Source organism: Phasianus colchicus, chromosome 12 (genome assembly GCF_987193195.1).
Source record: "Phasianus colchicus chromosome 12, bPhaCol1.hap1.1, whole genome shotgun sequence".
Classification (NCBI taxonomy): Eukaryota; Metazoa; Chordata; class Aves; order Galliformes; family Phasianidae; genus Phasianus; species Phasianus colchicus.
The window spans coordinates 4,081,846-4,100,973 of NC_143447.1; the positions used below are offsets into that span (position 1 = coordinate 4,081,846).

Consider the following 19,128-nt stretch of genomic DNA (forward strand, 5'->3'; position numbering starts at 1 on the left):
AACTGAGTAACTATCATCATAGAATGCATGATGAATCATTAAGGGGATGACATGAGTGAACGAATTTGTCAGAGAGTAACATGGTGTTCTATTAGGCACCAGGACTTAAGTAGGTACTATTAATAGGCTGCACTAGATACAGTTACTTTGATTTTTAATTTGCTTTCTTATCTAATTCAATTTTGCTTAATTTTGTGGCTAGCACCTCCTAGTTGTCTTCTGCCCTAACGTTTGTGTTGCACTCGCATCTTCCTTGACTGCTGAACTAACAACTGTTGCTCTACTTTCAGGTTAGGAAGACCGTCTGAGATAAAAGAACCACCTGTCCAGTTTACTTTTAGTTTTAATGTCTTACTAAGGTAAATGCAATAGAAGGTAGTAAAGGAGCTTCTCTTCTAATAACTGAAACAGGACTTCTTCCTTTAGTTCCTTTGGTCTTACAAGTTTTATGATTTGTTATATTGAGCATGAAACCGTAGAAACTGCTTCCTGGTATCTGAGATCCAGAGAAGCTGCGAAGCACAAAGACACTGCTAGAGAAGCCCAGACAGGGAGTATCTGTAGGCATGTGCAAAAAGTTGCTGTGATTACAGTTCTGTTGTCAGCTGTGACAAAGCTGGCATTTCAGACTGAAAAATGAAGTGTCATGGAGCTTGTGAGAAGATCTAGGACAAAAACTGGATTAAGACAAAAGGAGAGGAAAATAAAGTAAAAAGATCTCCCAGAAGTTTGGGTACACAATAACTTTGCTGTATTTTTGTAGTGTGACAGAAGTCTCTTACTCTAGAAACACTATGCATGCTTCCTCAGATGCATGCACTGTATTAACTAGGGAGAGAAATATCATTCATAACTGTGAAATGAATGGCTACTCCATACAGGAATGCTGAGTGTAGACTGGAAGTTATTTCTCATGGTTGCTCTTTACAGAGCAGTAGAGGTGTTAAGGACTAAATGTGTGAGTGCTGAAAGAGTGCCATATTTCCTTGATTACATCTACATTCTTTTACACTGACAAGGGAACCAAGAGAAACCAACCCATTCCTTAATATATGCAGTAAGATGAATTATTACAGACAGGACTTGTCTGCCATTGCTCTGCATTATTTCTTGAAGCATGTTACTGAACTGCTGCCAAGATCATTATTTGAGGGTAGTGAGAAGCCAAGAAGCCACCAGTGTAACGAAAACAGAATTGAAATTTGCTTAAATAATTCTCAATTTCACAATGATTTCAATAATTATACATATTATACTTCAGAATTAATGCATTCAAAAAGAGTTGAATATTCCCTTATCAGTAAAGTTGCGTCACTATTGTTTACAGACCTTAAAAATATTAAGTTGTCAGTCTGTCATTAAACACACACCATGTCAAAAGTAGGCAGGAATGACTGCTTCCATCCTGAACTCCGTCTCCAAAATCTCACCTATCCCTCATCTCTCCCCATGCTCCTCTTCTTTCTGCATTGCTTCTGTGCAGCTTTCCTACAGTATTAACTTGTTTTTGTCTGACCCCTCTTGGTGGCTTTGAGAATTAGCTTTGATCATGATGTTAACCACAAACTGCTTTTTGGTGAGTTAATAGTGAATTAGAGAGTGAATCCTATGTTAGTCTGGAAGAGATGATTGTTCAAAGAATAAGTCCATATTATACAACATGCTGCATGTATATATTGGATATTGCACTGCATATATATATGCAGATTGCTAACCTGTTACTGGATTACATGGAAAACATTACGCTATTTAAAACTCACACTGTGTGTATATGGGGGTAAATGTGTTATATAGAGGGAAAAATGAATATTTAAGCACATCCTTGGAAAGCATCAATATCTACAACTGTTATTTTGAAGACAATCAAACTAATAATTTAAAATAGGCTTGCTTCCCTTTGAAAAATTATCGTTCTCTGCATATAAAAGTAAGGAAGATAGAGCCATCCTGGAATTAGCCTGCTCTTTAAAATTCGATTTCAAGTAATAGCCTTTCTTTTTCTTTTGGTCTAGATTTGATTATTACTGCTGGAGGTGAAAATGTGCCTCCCATCCCAATTGAAGACGCTGTTAAAAAAGAACTCCCAATTGTTAGTAACGCCATGGTGATTGGAGATAAAAAGAAATTTTTGTCCATGTTGCTGACCCTAAAGGTATACCAATTTTAATACTGATTTCAGTGAAACTACACACCTATACCCTAAGAAAATGAGAAGGATTCTGAACTGTTAAAAGGAAGACCAAGAATTAAATGGGAAGGCTTCATTTCAAGGAAGCAATGTATGGCAACTACAGGTCAAATCGTGATGGTCTGATCTTGTTACGGTTAAGTGATTGGCTAAACATTTTATATTTAAAAGTTCTAACTTCAAACAATGCTGCTTATTCAACCTATTTACACTGTATCACAGTAATTCAATGTCCCCCTACAACAATGGACTAATTTGGAAAAGCTGGTAGAAATCTAAGGTTGCTGGATGGACTTTACTTGATGTATCTTTGGTCCATTCACATTATCTGCATATAAGCCAGAAATTTTTGCATTTGCTAGCTATGTAGAAAAAAAAACCTGAGTACTGTCATCTCTAGAGCTTTCTGCTTTTTCAGGCTTATGGAATGTTTGGGTATTAATGTTGGGCTACTTTTATTCTCACCAGACAGGGAGAACCTTATCAAATAATCATTTAATAATGCCTTGTAGGAGTAAGAATTTGATGATTATCTTCATCTGATATTTTAGTGCATCCTGGACCCAGATACATCGGATCCTACTGACATCCTCACTGAACAAGCTAGAGATTTCTGCCAAAAGATCGGTAGTAAAGCCACTACAGTATCAGAGATCGTAGCTACGAGGGATCAGGCGATCTACCAGGCCATTCAGGAGGGAATCAACAAAGTCAACATGAATGCCACTAATAGGGTTCACTGCATTCAAAAATGGATAGTGCTGCCAAGAGACTTCTCTATTTCTGGGGGAGAACTAGGTAAGACTTGCTGCTTTTTTTTAAAGCAGTCTTTCAGTATCTAAAAGGGGGCTAAAAGAAAGAAGGGGACAGACTCTTTAGCAGGGGCTGTTTTGACAGTTCAATGGGAAATAGTTTCAAACTAAAGGAGGGGAGATTTAGGTTGGATGTCAGGAAGAAGTTTTTTACAATAAGGGTGGTGAGGCTCAGGCACAGGTTGCCCACAGAGGTGGTGGATACTCTGTCCATTACCCAAGGTCAGGCTGTGGGGCTCTGAGCACCTGTAAGAGCTGTGAGCGTCCCTGTTCATTGCAGGGAAGTCAGATTAGATGGCCTTTAAGGGTCCCTTTTGACTCAAATGATTCTATGATTTATACTAAAGGTGTACACACAGTAGAGGGGCTGCTGATTTGTGAGTATCCAAATACAGTTCTATTTGTCAAATTCTGTATGTGATCATTGGATTGAAGGAAGAAAAGTTAAGCAGCGTTTACAGAATACAAAATCTGGAGTTTTTGCTATGCACACATGTAGAAGTATGTGGTCATTTAAGTGAGTACAGCGCTGTTGCTAAGTTTGAGATTGCTTTGGGTAATTATGCAACTCTAATTATTTTTTATGCATTAAAGTGTTAATAACTTCCTGTAATAATTCTGAAAAGTGATCATTAACAGCAATAAAAAAAGGGGACTAAATGAAAGATTGACAGCAGAGCCCAAAGCCATGTTGTCTGCCTCTGAGTAAATTGGGAATTTACTGGAATTGGGAACAAATTTTAAAAACCACTAGTCCTTTAATAGAAAAAAATAAAAACAGTAATAGTGAATAATCACCTACTTATTTAGCTGCTTTTGAAGTGCTAATGATTACACAAAGGCAGCTATGTGCCACAAGTGCTTCTCAATTTTGGCAGAGATCTAAACTAATGAAGTAGGTGTTCTTCCAAACAAAGGCTCTTTAGCAGAAGATCCAAAACCAAAGCTTAAACAGGGTAGGAATTCTTGTTTCTATTTCTGCTTTTGTGATTAACTCCTTCTCTTAAGGTCCCACCATGAAGTTAAAACGGCTCACTGTGCTTAAGAAATACAAAAATGAAGTGGACTCCTTTTATGAAGAGTAAGAAGCCTTTCATCGGAGCAGTAAGAAAGATTTGTAAGCTACAGCAAGTATTTCCTAATCAAAATCATTAAGGAAAACTTATGCTTGTTTTTATTTTGTAGTCTGTTGAATCATGCACTAGAAAACTGCTATGTTAATTTAGTTACTCCCAATACTCACCTGATACTTTGTCCTGCTCTGTACAGCGTGCCCATTTTATAGTATCTATTTTACATTATGCCCTAAATGAGCAAGATTAATGATATCCTCATAGGTTATGTGAAGTGAGTATAAGTTCTCTAGACTGAAACAGAAAAAACAGTGATCTGCCCTTATAATTTGTTTGTTCTGCAGGAGGTTGCCTGGAGCTTATGTGGTAAATGAGTAGTTAGCAGTACCTGTTTAGTAAAGTTGTTATACCACTCTGGATATGAAGCTGATTAGTTTTTAAAATAACAATAATAAAAAATCCAAGGCCTGTTTTCTTTCATCCTAGGGAAAAGTGTATTTCTGTTCACTAGCTCAGCATTTTGGAGCCCTCTTCCGCTTCTATACCAGCTAGACTGCAGACTTTTCTGAAAGCAGCAGATCATCATTTCTTAAATCCATGTTGAAGTAAGCATTATTATTTCTCCTAAAACCAAACACTAAAAGTTGGGAAAACAGTTCCTGAAAACAGAAAGATACAAAGTAGGAAATATGGGAGCTCTCACCTTAAAGCACAATTAACACATTTTTAAGTAAAAGTATTGCAACTCTACTTGCATGTTTCACTACCAATGTTGTACTAATGCTGACAACTGAAGCATTTCTTCTTTCCCTTAGAAAATATAAATCATGAAGGGTTAAAAGGGCTGCTGATAGTTCAGTCAGTGGTGGCAGAGAGTTATAATGGACAACAACTAGAGTCTGCAGCCATCTTTCTTGATTTAAAACCAACTAATCATGCAGAGCAGAATATTGTTTCAATGAAAGTTTCACGATCAGTCTTAAACATCCTAAAAACTTAAAAGTTTGTTGCAAGTATCAGCAATCAGCTTAATGCATCAGACAAAGTAGGAGCCTGGGATTATCAAGACAACAAGCAGTAGGACTTCAAAAAGTTTATTTTTTTCCCCACTTTGTGCGTAATGGTACTGCAGAAGGTCTTAAGATTAATCTAGAGGAAACAAGGAAGCAGCAGCTTGTAAAACACAGTAGGAAATGATACCCTATTCACCAAACGCAGAGAGCACAAGAAATAAAGCTTACTGTCCCTCCTCCAACACGTTGTTAGGCTGTACAAAAAAGCTGGGTTGCTTACTTCATAGAGTTCTGCTAGAAGACATTATTCAAAATAGTTTTGATTCTGAAATAACAGCCTGAACAGCCTCACTAGAAAGTAACTAAGAGGCATAATACCTATAAATACAATTAAGCTTTAAGACATCTGGCTCTGGCAGTAGGTATAAACTTGTGTTAGTCACGAGTTTTACAAATGTGCATTTTCTTGAAGGATATACTAAAAGGAGCATACCCTTAAGAAATCCAGGTCAGAATGGCTCATGATTACCTGTATGTGATGAAGAAGGGAGGGGAAAAAAAAGAGGTGCTTTGGTGCTTACTAGGCTTAGGAAGCAGGAGAAGAAAGAAGTCTCTGATCCCTTGAATAGGGATGAAATGTATTTCTGGAACATAGGCACCAGAGCCAGACCTTCAATCTGTCTTCGTTCCATTAGGACTAGTCTTTTACATTCAGAGATTATAGAATAAAATCACTAGTCAGGGCAGTGAGACACACTGAGCAGGCTTCATAAAAACAAAGTATACCACAAAAAGCAATCCAGCAGAAGCCATGAAATATTTTGTATAAACTGGTGAAGTTAATAACTTCCCTTCATAATACAGAGCAGGAATTAGTTTTTCTAATTTACTCTCGTTACAACTATCTTGTAAATTAAGCTGTGTTTCAGAAAGGAAAACTTGTAAGAACTATTGTGATACAGATCTGAAAAATATCTTTGTTAATATCAGTTTTCACATCTGGCTGGTGTGCTGTCTTTTTTTTCCCATATACATAAACAGATTAAATTTCTAAGATTTTGCATTTCTTTTTTGCATGCCCTTTGAAGACAAAGCTGTATTTCCTCAATCAGCAGACACCTAGAAGTGTTCCTTCATTGCTATTAACACAAAATTGCTATTTGAAATTAGTTTATACCCGTTTCTTTTTATAATGTTTGTCTTGTGCTCTTGTTAGGCCAAAAGCTTGTCCTTTAAATTTCAGTAAGACCAATAACATAGCTCTAAGCATTAAGGTGCTGTAGCAATTCACTAGTTCTGGTTATGTTATATTCACATAATTTTTCTTTGTGAAAAATAAAAACCATCTAGTTGAAACAGCAAATGGTACAGTTACAGTGGCAAAAAATACTTCTCTTGCATAAAAATGCTTACCAGTAGAAACAAATAAATAAGACAGCACTTAAAGTCCACTGAAAGCAGGCACAAGCGTCATCTGTAGCCATGGGGACTAAATTTATTAATGAAGAGGCCTTCCCTATGAAGTTTGCTCTCTTAAGAGATGAGCAAAATATACGCATATAGATACCAGGTTACATACTGTATGTTTGTGATGCATCTTTTCAGAGTTAATACGAATCACATGAGAAGTTTAGTCTGTGTCCCGTACTCTGCTGCAGATCTCTTCTGTGAACTCTGAACACTTGGCATTACCTCCCAAGTCTTTTGTCAAAGCCTGAAGGAAGAAAAAATGCCATCACTGTAATGTTTAATGGAGCCAGTTATACCACTGCACAGTCCTATCATCTATGTGTTTTGTATTGGTATTGGATATAGCTGAGAAGGAATACATCAAGTCTGAGTTTCTCTGCATTCTCTGCTGCCTTTATCAACAGCAACACTGCAAACTGAGGCAGGTGGGGAAAAATGAGTAGGAGCATTGAGCATTGTTATCTGAGTGTTCAGATCTCAGTGAGATTTTCTCTTTTAACTACCCACAGAAGTGAATTTGGACAAAGCTATCCAAAGGCCCTTGGCCATATCATAATGTACTTAAGAGTTATGGACTTAAGTCTTCCCTAAGAAGTCTGTCCTTTGGAAGTAAAATTCATACATGATGGCTCAGTACAATGTCAACTAATTAAGAGAGTGTCATTCAGTAATGCTTTGGGTATATGTTTTACAAAGGAAACCCACACAGAAAAAGCACACAGCTCTTGAAATGCTGCATGTTAACGGTTGTCCAAGTTTGCTTAGTTGAGTTAAGGGATTGAAAAAGAGGTAGTTAAACTTTTTTTTATTAAGAACAACTCCTCTCTGGCAGTATGAAGACTTCTTAAATTGAAGTAGTCAATGTTGTTTGCCCAATCTGGACAGATTAAAAAGTTTTGAGAGGTAATTTAAAAATTATTAGTATTCCCCTTTTATCACATCCATGCAGATCTTAATTAAATGGCTTGGGACAGGGACAAAGAAAAGAAAGGGCAAGCATGAAAGGCAATAAAGGTTACAATTTTAGGAACTTGTCATTTTTAAGTGCATTATGCTTTTTTCAATTTGAAAAAATTCTCTCCCTTGGGAGCATGTAGTCACAACATGGTAAGCAACTAGTAAACAAGTAGCCATGTCACACAACTTGTGCTGTTATCTTCTGTAGAATTACTAACCTGCAGATGAAAGATTTCATTTCCAGAGCAGTAAATGGGAACTGTACAGAAGCATCTCTCTATTCACTTGTAAGTTTAGTGGTTTGTTTGTTTTTTAAACTGGCTCCTACACACAGCAAGATAGCTGTAAGCAGACCACTTATGAAATAATGACAGTCTTTTGTTTAAGCATGCTTGTTCTTTTTAATTACAAAGCAGCTTTGTATGCCTGTGCCCCAGATAATCACAGCAGTTAAACGCTAATTTTCCCTTAGGGCAATCTTTGGAATCTTTCCAATTATATTTTGGAAAGGTGCACTCAACTACTTTAACTTCCACCAGCAGCATTACAAGCAGAAATTCAGGTCAGGTTTCAGAGCACAACTCCTTCCCCACCACCAATACTATCTGAGTCTTGAATATGCAGGCAGGTACGCCTGCACACAATGCTAAGAGAAAAAGTAAACACTGGGTATCATTTTGCCCATAACTTATTTTGTGATTAAAAAGGAACTGAGGTAAATAGGAGGAAAGAATAAAAAGAAGTGACCTGAAAAACAGGAGCAGAAGTATTAAGAGTCAGAACTTAGATGAGTGATTAAGCCTGCATAAGGCAAATGATTGTCCTTTGCTCTAAGGTTTAGATTTAAATGTTAATGCACTATAAACTTCACAAGAGAAATACCACTATTTATTCACATCTCCAATCCCTTTCATGGAAAACAGATTTGCAGTTCTAGATTTTAGAGCTGTGGAAATTGAGACAGGAGGAGAGCTACAGAGCGTCCCTGTTGCTGAAGAGGGCAAACTTAATACCACCAGAGGTAACATAACAACAATCACAGAACACCAGCAGTCCTGCTCGTGTGATTCAGGTCAGCAAAGCAGGGTATCTTTTGTTTTAGTGTTAATGTTCTAAGTTAATTTTTGTTACCACAGGGTATCGTTTGAATCAATTTTATGTATTTGCATTCTCTTATGTTACCTTTCCATCTTTAATTGTATCAAAGCAAGCTGTCTCAATTTTTGTGGCATGCTTGTGTAGTCCCATATGACGCAGCATCATTACAGCACTCAGGAGAAGAGCAGTTGGATTTGCCAAGTCTTTTCCTGCAATATCAGGTGCTGTTCCGTGAACCTAGAAAGAAAAGTGAACCTGTCTGTTACAAAGTTAACATGGTGATTAACAGAGGACATTTGAAACATAATCCTCACACACAAGCATGCTGAAATGGAACTTACTTCAAGGGGATATGTTTAATGGAAAGAAGATAGGAAAGAGTGGAACAATTCAGTCCAAAGGCATTAGAAAAGAGGAACTAGTTCAGCTAGTGTCTCTCAGTTGTGCCTCTTAAGTTCTATTTCATGAAGTGTTTAAGAAAGAGAGTGAAAGTGCCAATAAAAGCAGGTGCAAAAACTTACATGCAACACATGCTTTATTCTTTTAGTAACATTTCAAAATCTTATCAGTAAAACATAGCTTTAAAGAGAACCTACTTTTTAATAGCTACATTGTGCATCTTGGATAAGTTTTTAGATTCTTGAGTGGAGACAAAGTAGTTATTACTACTACATCTTGATTAAGAAGACTTACCGATTCAAAAATTGCAACTCCGTTAGCACCAATATTTCCACTTGGTGTTACTCCAAGACCACCAATCAATCCAGCACACAAGTCACTGGAAAAAAAAAATCCTTATGTTTTTCCATGTAGTTGCCTCTCAGAGCTGTATTAAGTCATCTTTGTTTCTCATTTTACTGCAACAGTAGCCTACTCTAACTACCAACAAGAATAGCACTCAGAAAGAACAGATGCTGTTTTAGCCACTTATACTGCTGGAACATCTGAGAATCTGCAGAACTACTAGCAAGAGCCATTTCAATACTGAGAAATGGAGATTCCATACAATACCATAATTAAGACACAGGTACAAGAGAAGGTACTCAAAGCTCAGAATACCTCTAGAAGTCTCAAGAACTAGCCAAAATTCAGACATGGTGTAGCCTATATACATTTAAGTCTTATTTCCCTTGAAAAGGCCACACAACCCTTTTTGTATATAAAGTCCTTCTAAAAATCATGGAAAAAATTTGTTCAGGTGAAAGAATTCCTGGTTAGGAATAATGTATGTGACTTAAGGGACATTCCAAGTGGCACAACATTGGCTTTACTCCTCTCTTTAGTGAACTGCCCATAAGTCATAATTCTGACATCAGTAGATGATCTGACATCAGGAATTTGCATTTGGTTTCCTCAAAAATAAACATGGAGAAAGACAAATGAACTGTGCCCACAGTTTTCACACTGTCCTCTCAGAGCTGAAAGAACTGATAAAGCTCTCCCATCTACATTTTTTAGCCTACCATTTCATTGTCTACAAGTTAGCTAACAGAGGACTAAAAAGCAAAAAGCAGGAGTTTGTGCAACAATCTTTTATGTTAAATTGATCGGCTGTAGTTGTAATTGTTTGGGAAAGAAGATGGATACTCTTAAGCTTTTCACTTAAGATACTCGGTGCTTCAGAGCAGAAATTCCTTCTGCATCTACTGAGGCCAAGAGACCTCCCTGGCATTATGCTCACACTTGAACAAAACACAGTGAGTGAGGTTCCCCCGTGACGAGAGTGCCCTTCTTCAAAAGAAGAATTTTTTCAAATTTATTGGAGCTTCCTTGAAGTATGAAAGCCTGCTGAAGGACTCTGCCTTTAGGATATTGGGTTGGCTGTAGTAAGTTTTTTTTCCAAATAGGAAATTTAATCCCAAGGTGAAAATAATATAATACAAAACCCAAACAATGGTAGGACATGGAGAGGCTATACATTTCAACCTTCAGAATCATTTAACTATATGGCTAGTTCACTCTAAATGTGGTGGTTCCACAGACATCTTACTCTATTTCAGTGCTGATGAGTGGCAAGTTTTTCCCCATTATTAATCCAAGCACTCTGTATTACAATTTGAGCCATTAACTTCTTCACACTTCTGGAATAACTTATCCTCCACCCAGCCCTATTGGAATAACACTCAGCCTCCACCAGCAAAAACTCCCTTTTACTAAGACGAAAGTTCTCATCATAATTTCCCTCCCAACAACATATGGATAACTGTAGTGTGATAATACCATTGTTTCTTATCATTCTGAGAGTCTGATTTGTGAAGTTTTAAACTCTGGAGGGAGAAAATGGTCATTCATCTGGCTACCATGTAACCTGAATAACTGTCTGGAAACTAACAGTGTTATACATGCTGGGCTAGTTAAAACTGAGATCTCCATACCTGAGGATGTCACCATACAAGTTAGGCATAACAAGCACATCAAATTGTGAAGGATCCTGAACCATCTAGAAAGAAGTATATTTTCATTAAGGTTAAGACTGTAAACTGAAAAAATAACCACAATTACAACAAATAGATACTCACATTCAGACACACAGTATCCAGATACATTTCATTAAATTTAATATCTTTACAGTTTTCTGCTGCTTCCCTGCATTTTCTCAAGAAAAGCCCATCAGACATTCTCCTGCAATTAAGTGGAAGAATACTGCAGTTATTGTAAAGCAAGCAATATTCAGATAAAGAGAACTGCGTGCAACGGGATTAAATAGCAAAAAAAATAGTAGACTGCAAAAACCTAATTACAACTATTAATCCTTTATGTAAATATTTTAATAGAAAGTTATATCTTTTAAATTTACCCCTAAGATTAATTCCAGGAATTAATGCATGATGGTTAAACTACTGCTCCCAACTGACTCCATTTACTGAAGAAGTAAATTGACTGAGTTTATGCGGGTGATGATGCTAACTATCACACACAGTGTGGATTAATTGCCAGTGAAGTGCTTTGGCAGCTGAAGAAGACATCAGCTATTTTTCCTGGGTTAAGATTATTTTTAAACTAAGAGTTTTTGGAAGAAAGTCACAGCACTACCACAGAGTTAGTAAGAGAAGCGTTAGCACACAGTGACTGCAGCCCTGCCAAGACAAGGTCAGTGTTGTCCATGTTACTCCCATTAGCATTCACACATCAGACGTGAAGAAATTTAAAAACAATTTACAATTAAAAGTATAGTACCACTTGTTCTTTAAAAGAAATGTCAACATACATAATGTTTGCCTTGTGCACAGCAGTAACATGGCTTCTCTGATTATTTCTAGCATACTCAAAAGCAAATTCTGCAATGCGCTTGCTAGCTTCCTCTGTGATTAGCTTGATGCTTTGCACAACGCCTTCAACAATCTGAAAGACAACAGTAGCATTACTAGTAGAAGTGGAAGCCTATTTGTGCAATCAATAGTTTTGAACAATGTTCTGAACAACAAAATCACAGAATTCTGAGTGGGGCAGTCTCCACAACACACACTACAATGTAGGAACCTTTTTTGTGGGGAATGAACTTAAAATCCAACAAACAAAAAATCCCACTGCTCTGCCTTTCAATACCGAGATGAGCAAAGTTGTTGTGAACAAAACCCAGCAACTCAGCCAAAAACACTCCCAGCAACTTACCACGTGCTCAATTCCACTGTATTCACCCTCTGTGTTCTCTCGTATTGTGACAATATTTACGTCTGTGTAAGGGGTTTTGTAGCCCTCAATAGAGACACAGGGACGTACGTTTGCATAGAGGTCAAAGGTTTTACGCAGCAGCAGATTCATCGATGGGTGCCCTGCAGCAATTGGGGTTTTTAAAGGCCCTGAAGGAAAAAAAATAATAATGGAGATGATAAAAACCACTTCATAAGTACCATGAAGTGATTGAAGTGGTTGAAGCAGCAGGTGGCGCTGCGAGAGAGGAACTGCAAATTCTTATGTAACCCCAATGGTAAATGCCAGGGGAATTCTCTGTGCCCTCAGGAATACCACACGGTGATATTCATCAGCTGTTCCAAGGCCAAATTGTGGCCTTCATTTTACGTGGAATGGGTGTTTATAAAAAACGATTTTCAGTGCAAACAACACACGAAGTTACTGTTCATTGGGAACTGAGCTATTACAAGCTGCTGTGTATCAACTGCCTTGGAAAAGCATACTGTATCAAATCCAAAGCTGATATTTAGTAACGTATTTCCTAAACATCAGTTACAGTTACAGCTTTGACACAAATGACAGAGATTGCAAAGATTACAGAAGATTACTTAATAGGCTGTCCTCCATAATTTGCCTTTTTTTTTGTGATACTGAGGAAGGATTTTGGATTCAAACCAAAGTCCCCGTAAAAAAACAATATTTAATGTCAATATATTAACTCCCAACGTACCTTTTAATCCCATTTTGTTTTTATCCATGGATTCTTTGGCATCTGGAGGTATCATCCACTTTCCTCCTGGTCCTTGGATAGCTGTAACATTCCTTTCTTCCCACTGAATAGGAACCTAAACACATTTGCTCTGTGTTAACTTCAGTCTCGTGACTTTTGCTCTCAATTTTAACTCCTCTTTCACAAAAAGAGATTAGGTTTGAGCCTTCCTAAACACCTTTCCTCTAATGAGTGACAGTAAGCATGAGATACTTGAAGTTGAACATATAGGTGAACTATTAAAATGTAAATAATTGAAAACAAAATGGTCTGAGCAATATTATACCAGCACAAAGTTAAGCACCACAAGACACTTCCCTAGCCATAACATACAGACAGCATTAGGATTGTGTTTACACACTGCTTTCTTGCACCTGCTACAGCTGTCACATTCCTCCTGACAAGAGACACAAGACATTTAAAAACTGAACTCATTGAGAACTGATCTTCCAAACTGCATGGAAGACAGTGCACAGTAGATCCATCCGTTATCTGAATGGAAATCTACACATCCTGCAGTGCTTTCTGGATTTGCATTCACTACCCCTTGTCCATCAGGAAGGGCCACAATGAAAAGACTTAAGGCTGTTCATAAGCAAATGGAACGAGTCCAAGTATAACGTAGTAGCAAAATGCCCTATAAAACAAACAAATCAGAGTAAGTATGCAAACATACACTTCTGTGCAAAGGTTTTACCTCACTGCACCTCCTGCCTGTGTCCTCAGGGACAGCCAAAGCTATTGCAAGGCTTCTCTTTGATTACATAGGAACAGCACCTTTTACAAATCTAAGTTGGACAGTTGTAAGACAAAATGAATATGCTTTGATACTGTTATTGAAGGGGAACAATTTGACAGTAATTCTTCCCGAAGAACTGCGTTTTCTTCCAAGCAAACCGGACACATTCTTGTGAAATTCCTTGGATATGCTGAAACACAGTCCTCTTTGGACACATGCAGTTTTCACATCGCAGAGATGAATGTGGTACAACAGAATAATTGCCATTAGCTTTCTAACAATAAGGCAGTCCCCTTCACAGGTGCTTTGATCTGCACTAAGAAGTCACTGTGGATGAAAGAACATTTTTCTTTCGGTCACTCAGTGTAGCTGTGTCAACAAGGTGGCTTCACATGATACACTGAGTTGACATTTCCAGCACTTAAATGCAACATTTGCTTTCAACTCATTACTCCTATCCAGCTAAGAGTTTCAGACCCTGCCATGATACCACAATCCTGTCTTTTAATATCGGAAGCTTCTGACTCTTTGTATTGCCAGAAAGTTTCAGCAGCTCAAACATGATTATAACTGGTTAACATTTGTTGTTGTAGTTAAAGCTACAATGCTCACAGCAAGACAAATGTGACTTACTTTGGCAGCATCAAAGATCTTCATGACAGCAGCAGAAATCTCAGGTCCTATGCCATCTCCTGGGATTAAAGTCACTGTTTGTACCTAGGTAGGGAAGCATCAGTGGTAAAAGGAATGAATGCTGTGTTCCACATAGGAAACGTTCTCATGTGTTGCAGGAACCAAGTAACTACTAGAAAAGAAAGTTTGAGCTACCAAAAATCACTATGAAGAACAGCAGCAGTGGACAGAAGCAAGAGTGAATAGCTTGCTTTCAAAGGGAGGTGCAAACATCTTGAGACAACTGTCTAAAAATCTGCTTACTATTTTTGTTTCAAAGCACACGTTTAACCTGAACAGCAGGTTCCTGCTCAGTACTCCTTGAAATAAGTGATCTCAGAATGCTTTCTTTGTGAAAAATAGAGAGGAGACAACACTACCTACTTACGGCTCTGTTTCCATACATCTCCCATATTATCTGCATGCTGTGTAATACTGACCCACACTAGAAAAGATTTAATTTATGAAAAGCTTAGAAAAACAAACAACAAAAAAAAACAAGTCTATCTTAACCTCTCAAAAGGTTCTCAAAAAAATCTCAGGCCAATTTTTCATAATGTCTGATTACTTTCTTTCCATAACATTCTCAATCTTGTTTTTTTTATCATCCTCACATGAACTAAATTGCACAGCCCGGAGTCACTGGACAGCAGGGGAAGGAAGCTGCCTGTTGTACAAAAGCAGGTATAGAGCACTACATGCCAAACCCCAATTATAATCAAGTGATGAGATGTGTGCCCAGCCTTCTCCCATGGGAACGCTCAGGATTTCAGTGTATCTTAGCTGTTTTGTTTCCACTAAACAGAGCCAAAGAATTTTATTGTGCAAAGCTAAAGAAGCAGAGCTTCAGATAAGAGATCACAGCTAAGTGAGCAGGTCACCGATGGAATGCAGGATTGGTTCCTGCTCCACAGCACAGCAGGACTACACCTGCAGCAGAGAAGGTTCCACCTGATGCAGTACAATGAGGTACAAGCAGATCAGGAGGAGCCTCGCCTACACCTTCTTGTAAGACACAACCTTCACTTCAGATTCTCTCCACTAGTAGTTTTACATAACTTAGAATTAAAAACCACAACTCTTCCTTAAGTCCTGCCTAAGGGTGCATGCAGCAGTGCTGAGCTCTGCTTCCACCACTGCAGTTTTCAAGGCCACCTTCACTGAAGAAAGGCCTGCAGGGACCTCAGGCACACACAGTGCTAAAGCACCTACACCAGTGCTTGAAATACATTAAAGAGGGCCGTGAAAAGGCAGAACCATAGCTGTGAGGTACTCTGAAAGCAGCAGGATTTAAAGTAAATGCATTGCTTAGCAGAATGTCTGCAAAAGAAAGAGGATGAGAAGCTTCTCAACAATCTCATTTGTCCATATTTGTCCATTTCAGAATGGGCAGAAGTTTCAGAAGCTTATGTCCATGTTTTGTGACAAGTTATCATGCCATGCCTGGTTTCCTCTTAAGTCTTTTTATTAGCAAAGTCATTAACCAGTGTAAATCCAGCTTGGCATTAAAAGCATGAACGTTCACTCATTCAGGCCTTATCTTTTTCTTGAGAAACTTCTTAAAAGAAAAAAATATGACTATCATACTCACAGCACTACTAAAACTTCTGGTCACCTGTTTTTGGTTTTTGAAAGCACCTAGCAGTCGAGAAACCTGCAGGAACATAAAACAAAAAGATGCCATCTTATCACACCAATGGATCTTCAAACAGTTCAGCGCTGCAGCAATCACACTTTTACAATGGTATCCCTTCAAGTTTCCTCCTGCTTTAAACCCGGATTAACACAAATTAAAATGAAAAAGAGTAACCATGGCTTTGCCAAGCTGCCGGGGAGCTGCTGTGTGATACCTCTGGGGTATTCTTAGCACAAGGTGAGCTGAGGACAGCCGCTCCCTGGCCGGTAGGGAACTCAGCAACTCCGGCTGAGGAGAAAAGCAAAGTGAGATGTTTGTTCTCCTACCAGCCGCCCGGGCAGCACATCTGCACCTTTCAGGACACGTTTGCGAAGCCGAGTCCCACCAGTGGAAGTTCTCCCATTTGAACTAGGGTGCACTTTGTTCTCGCCTTTATTTATGTCTGTACTCGGCAGGTTTTAAAAACCCAGGGGTGCACGAAAGGCAGAAGTCAGCACCGCAACGAGGAGCGCAGCCTGCACAGCACCGGCACAGAATGACGTCTCCTGCGCTCGGGGCGTCCCACCACGCCGGGGACAGGAGGGCAGCTCGCCCTCAGCACCGCGGCCGCGATCTCCGCCTTTCAGCGACGCACACCGTAAGCGGGGCTGCGGGCACCGACGGGCGCGGGCAGGAAGGACAGACAGCTCGCCGCGTCCGCTCTGAGCAACGCCGCGACAGCAGCGCCGCGCACGGCTCCTCGCCTCGCAAGGTCATCGCACGGCCGCGGGCGCGCGCCGCCGGGAGCCCCGCGCTCGGGGCAGCGCTGCAGCGGGAGGCGCGGGCCGGGACCGCGAGCCGGGACCGCCAGCCGGGCGCGCTGCGGCGGCCCCGTGTGGGTGGCCGCGGCCTTCCCGAGCCGCTCGGGATCGGCGCGTCGCGAAGGCCCCGCGGCAGGCCCGGACGATCGGGTTTTCCCCGCGGAAGCTCCGCAACGACAGACAGACGGCGAATCCCGCGGCGAGAGGCACCGCCGCGACGGGAGGGCCGAGTCGCCGCCGCGCCCCGCTCCGAGGCGGCCCCGAGCTCCGCACGCGGCACCGCGGCGCCAAGGTCACGCGGCCGGCGCGGCGCCCGGACCCCGCGAAGGAACGGCGCGGCGCCGCACCGCCCCGCATCGCGCCGCACCGCGCCGCACCTACCGCGGGCATCCACGCGGCTGCGGCCATGGCGCGCCCGGCGCTCCTCCGACCCCGCAACGTCCGCAGTCGCCGACGGACCGGAACCGGCGCCGAGCGGCCGCGCGCTACCGCCCCGCCCCCGGGAGGCGGCCGCTGCCGCGCCTCGCGCTGCGCTGACGGCCCCGCCCCGCGCTGCGCTGCGGGGTCCGCGCTCCCGAGATCCGTGCCCGCGCCGTCGGGCGGGCTACGTCGGCGCCGCGGTCGCGGCAGCGAGGAACGCCGAGCCGCCGGTGTCCGTGTGACTGACAGCCGCTGTCCGTGTGACTGACACCACTGTTCGTGTGACTGACAGTGGGGCCGCGGAACGGGGCCGTAGGGCTGCGTCTGACCGCCCGGCACAGCTGCGCATGCGCCATTTTCTCCGCGGGGGAAGCCGAGCCTTCAGGCGCGCATGCGCCGTGCTTTGTGCTGCGGGCGCGCGTTTCGCGCCGCGTCCCGTTAGTCGCTGAGGCGCTGAGCGGGGATGCGGCGCTCGGCTCGCGCTGCTCGGGGCGGGCAGAGCGCGGTGTGAACTCAGCCTGCGGCGCTCTGCCCGGCAGGTGATTGGGTGTGAAGCGATGAAAGCCGGCACCGATAACGTTAGGGTTAGAGTCTGGCTGTGCACACAGAAAAGTATCGATCTGTTGCAGTTACTTACGCCAGGAGTAAATATTGCTTAACGCTCAGTTGAATTAAAGCGACAAATGCAAGCGGGACGGGTGAAGAAGCGCGAGCCGCAAAGTTGTGCTCAGCCGAGAGCGGCGCGACGTGCCGCAGTTCGCTCGTGCTGTGCACGCGTCTCTTCGCGCCCTTTTGCTCGCTCGCTCTGCGCGTGTGCGCAGCAGCGCTGCGGTGCCGGGCGCTGCAGGGGCCGCCAGGCGGCGCTGTGAGGCGGCGGCGCTGCGCGGGGCGCGCTGAGGCACGGAGCGGAGCGGCGGGCGGCTGCGAAGCCGTTCGTAAGCGTACAGCCCCGCGGGTTGGGAGGCGTGAGAGCTCTGTGTGGAGACGCGTCTGAAGCTGGCGGAGAATGGCATCGCCGCCTTCGGATGCCACCTGCGTGTGACTGCAGCGCCTGCCTCCTCGGTGCGCTCGAGTGAAAGGTTTTCCGGTCCTGCTTCCGCAGCCCAAAGCATTTCAATGCAGGCTTCGCGATTCTGCCGGCGCGTTCGCAGGGGATCCGTGCTCTAAATGCCCGCCGCACAGCGCAGCCCGGCTGCTTCCTATGGGATGCATCTGCGTAAAGGAAGAATTCGGCTTCTAAGATGGGTAATAAGCAGACAATATTCACTGACGAGCAGCTGGATGCCTACCAGGTAAGGCAGCTCGGGTGCCCGGTGTTAGAAGGGTGGGCGTCGGATCCCTCGCCTAGGAAACAGCCTAAGGTTCGTGGCCAGCTCGGCAAGGGCACTTTTCTACTGGGATCGTTTTACTGAGCGTTTCCTAAAGAAGGGAAAGTGCATCGGTAACCTTTTTATAACCAGCGCTAACTTCCCTGTCATTAGCGGCGAAAAAAATAGCACGTGTCTGAATCTATGCCTAATTTCACTTCTGGCAGTAAATCATAGAAACGTGCTTGCTGTAAACCCAAAATAGGTATCCTTGTGCTTTTACCCACTCCTGAGCGGTCGTTTCTTCTTCTTACCAGACGCCGTACTCACTTAATGCCCGGGGATGGTTTATTGGTGGTACTTTATTTGTGGCAGTCACACCAGCTGCATTTTTCACGCTCCAGGCGATGAATAATTTCCGGTCTCATTCACATTTTAGCATTGCCCCAGGCCTTACTGAGGTGGTTTGAGGGATGCTGTCTCTGCACGGTGTACCTCCAAACCTAGAGTTTCTGAAAACACAAGTTGGGCAGCAGATGAA

At 42.0% G+C, this 19,128-nt stretch overlaps 3 protein-coding genes across 4 annotated transcripts in view; 2 read left to right on the plus strand and 1 right to left on the minus strand.

The window, feature by feature from the left end:
• Positions 1–5,151, plus strand: part of ACSBG1 (acyl-CoA synthetase bubblegum family member 1) — a 35,378-nt gene extending 30,227 nt beyond the window's left edge. The window contains exons 14-17 of the mRNA XM_090148692.1: positions 2,013–2,152; positions 2,740–2,986; positions 4,009–4,117; positions 4,560–5,151. Coding sequence (XP_090004818.1) covers positions 2,013–2,152; positions 2,740–2,986; positions 4,009–4,085 — 464 coding nt within the window. The 3' untranslated portion in view covers positions 4,086–4,117; positions 4,560–5,151. The remainder of the gene's footprint in view (positions 1–2,012; positions 2,153–2,739; positions 2,987–4,008; positions 4,118–4,559) is intronic.
• On the minus strand, positions 5,151–17,400 carry IDH3A (isocitrate dehydrogenase (NAD(+)) 3 catalytic subunit alpha). The gene is made up of 11 exons (XM_031616375.2): positions 17,242–17,400; positions 16,016–16,078; positions 14,386–14,469; positions 12,975–13,089; positions 12,224–12,411; positions 11,820–11,953; positions 11,131–11,233; positions 10,987–11,051; positions 9,305–9,389; positions 8,696–8,848; positions 5,151–6,800 (listed from the first exon to the last, which is right to left on the minus strand). Exons 1-11 carry the CDS (start codon positions 17,266–17,268, stop codon positions 6,717–6,719), a joined length of 1,101 nt encoding a protein of 366 aa, XP_031472235.1. The 5' UTR covers positions 17,269–17,400; the 3' UTR covers positions 5,151–6,716.
• A 43-nt stretch (positions 17,401–17,443) lies between these two features.
• CIB2 (calcium and integrin binding family member 2) overlaps positions 17,444–19,128 on the plus strand; it is a 35,658-nt gene continuing 33,973 nt past the window's right edge. Inside the window, exon 1 of one of the 2 annotated variants that reach the window (XM_090148696.1) lies at positions 17,444–18,572. In XM_090148696.1, coding sequence (XP_090004822.1) covers positions 18,448–18,572 — 125 coding nt within the window. In that variant the 5' untranslated portion in view covers positions 17,444–18,447. The remainder of the gene's footprint in view (positions 18,573–19,128) is intronic. The other variant, XM_090148697.1, reaches the window with a different exon arrangement.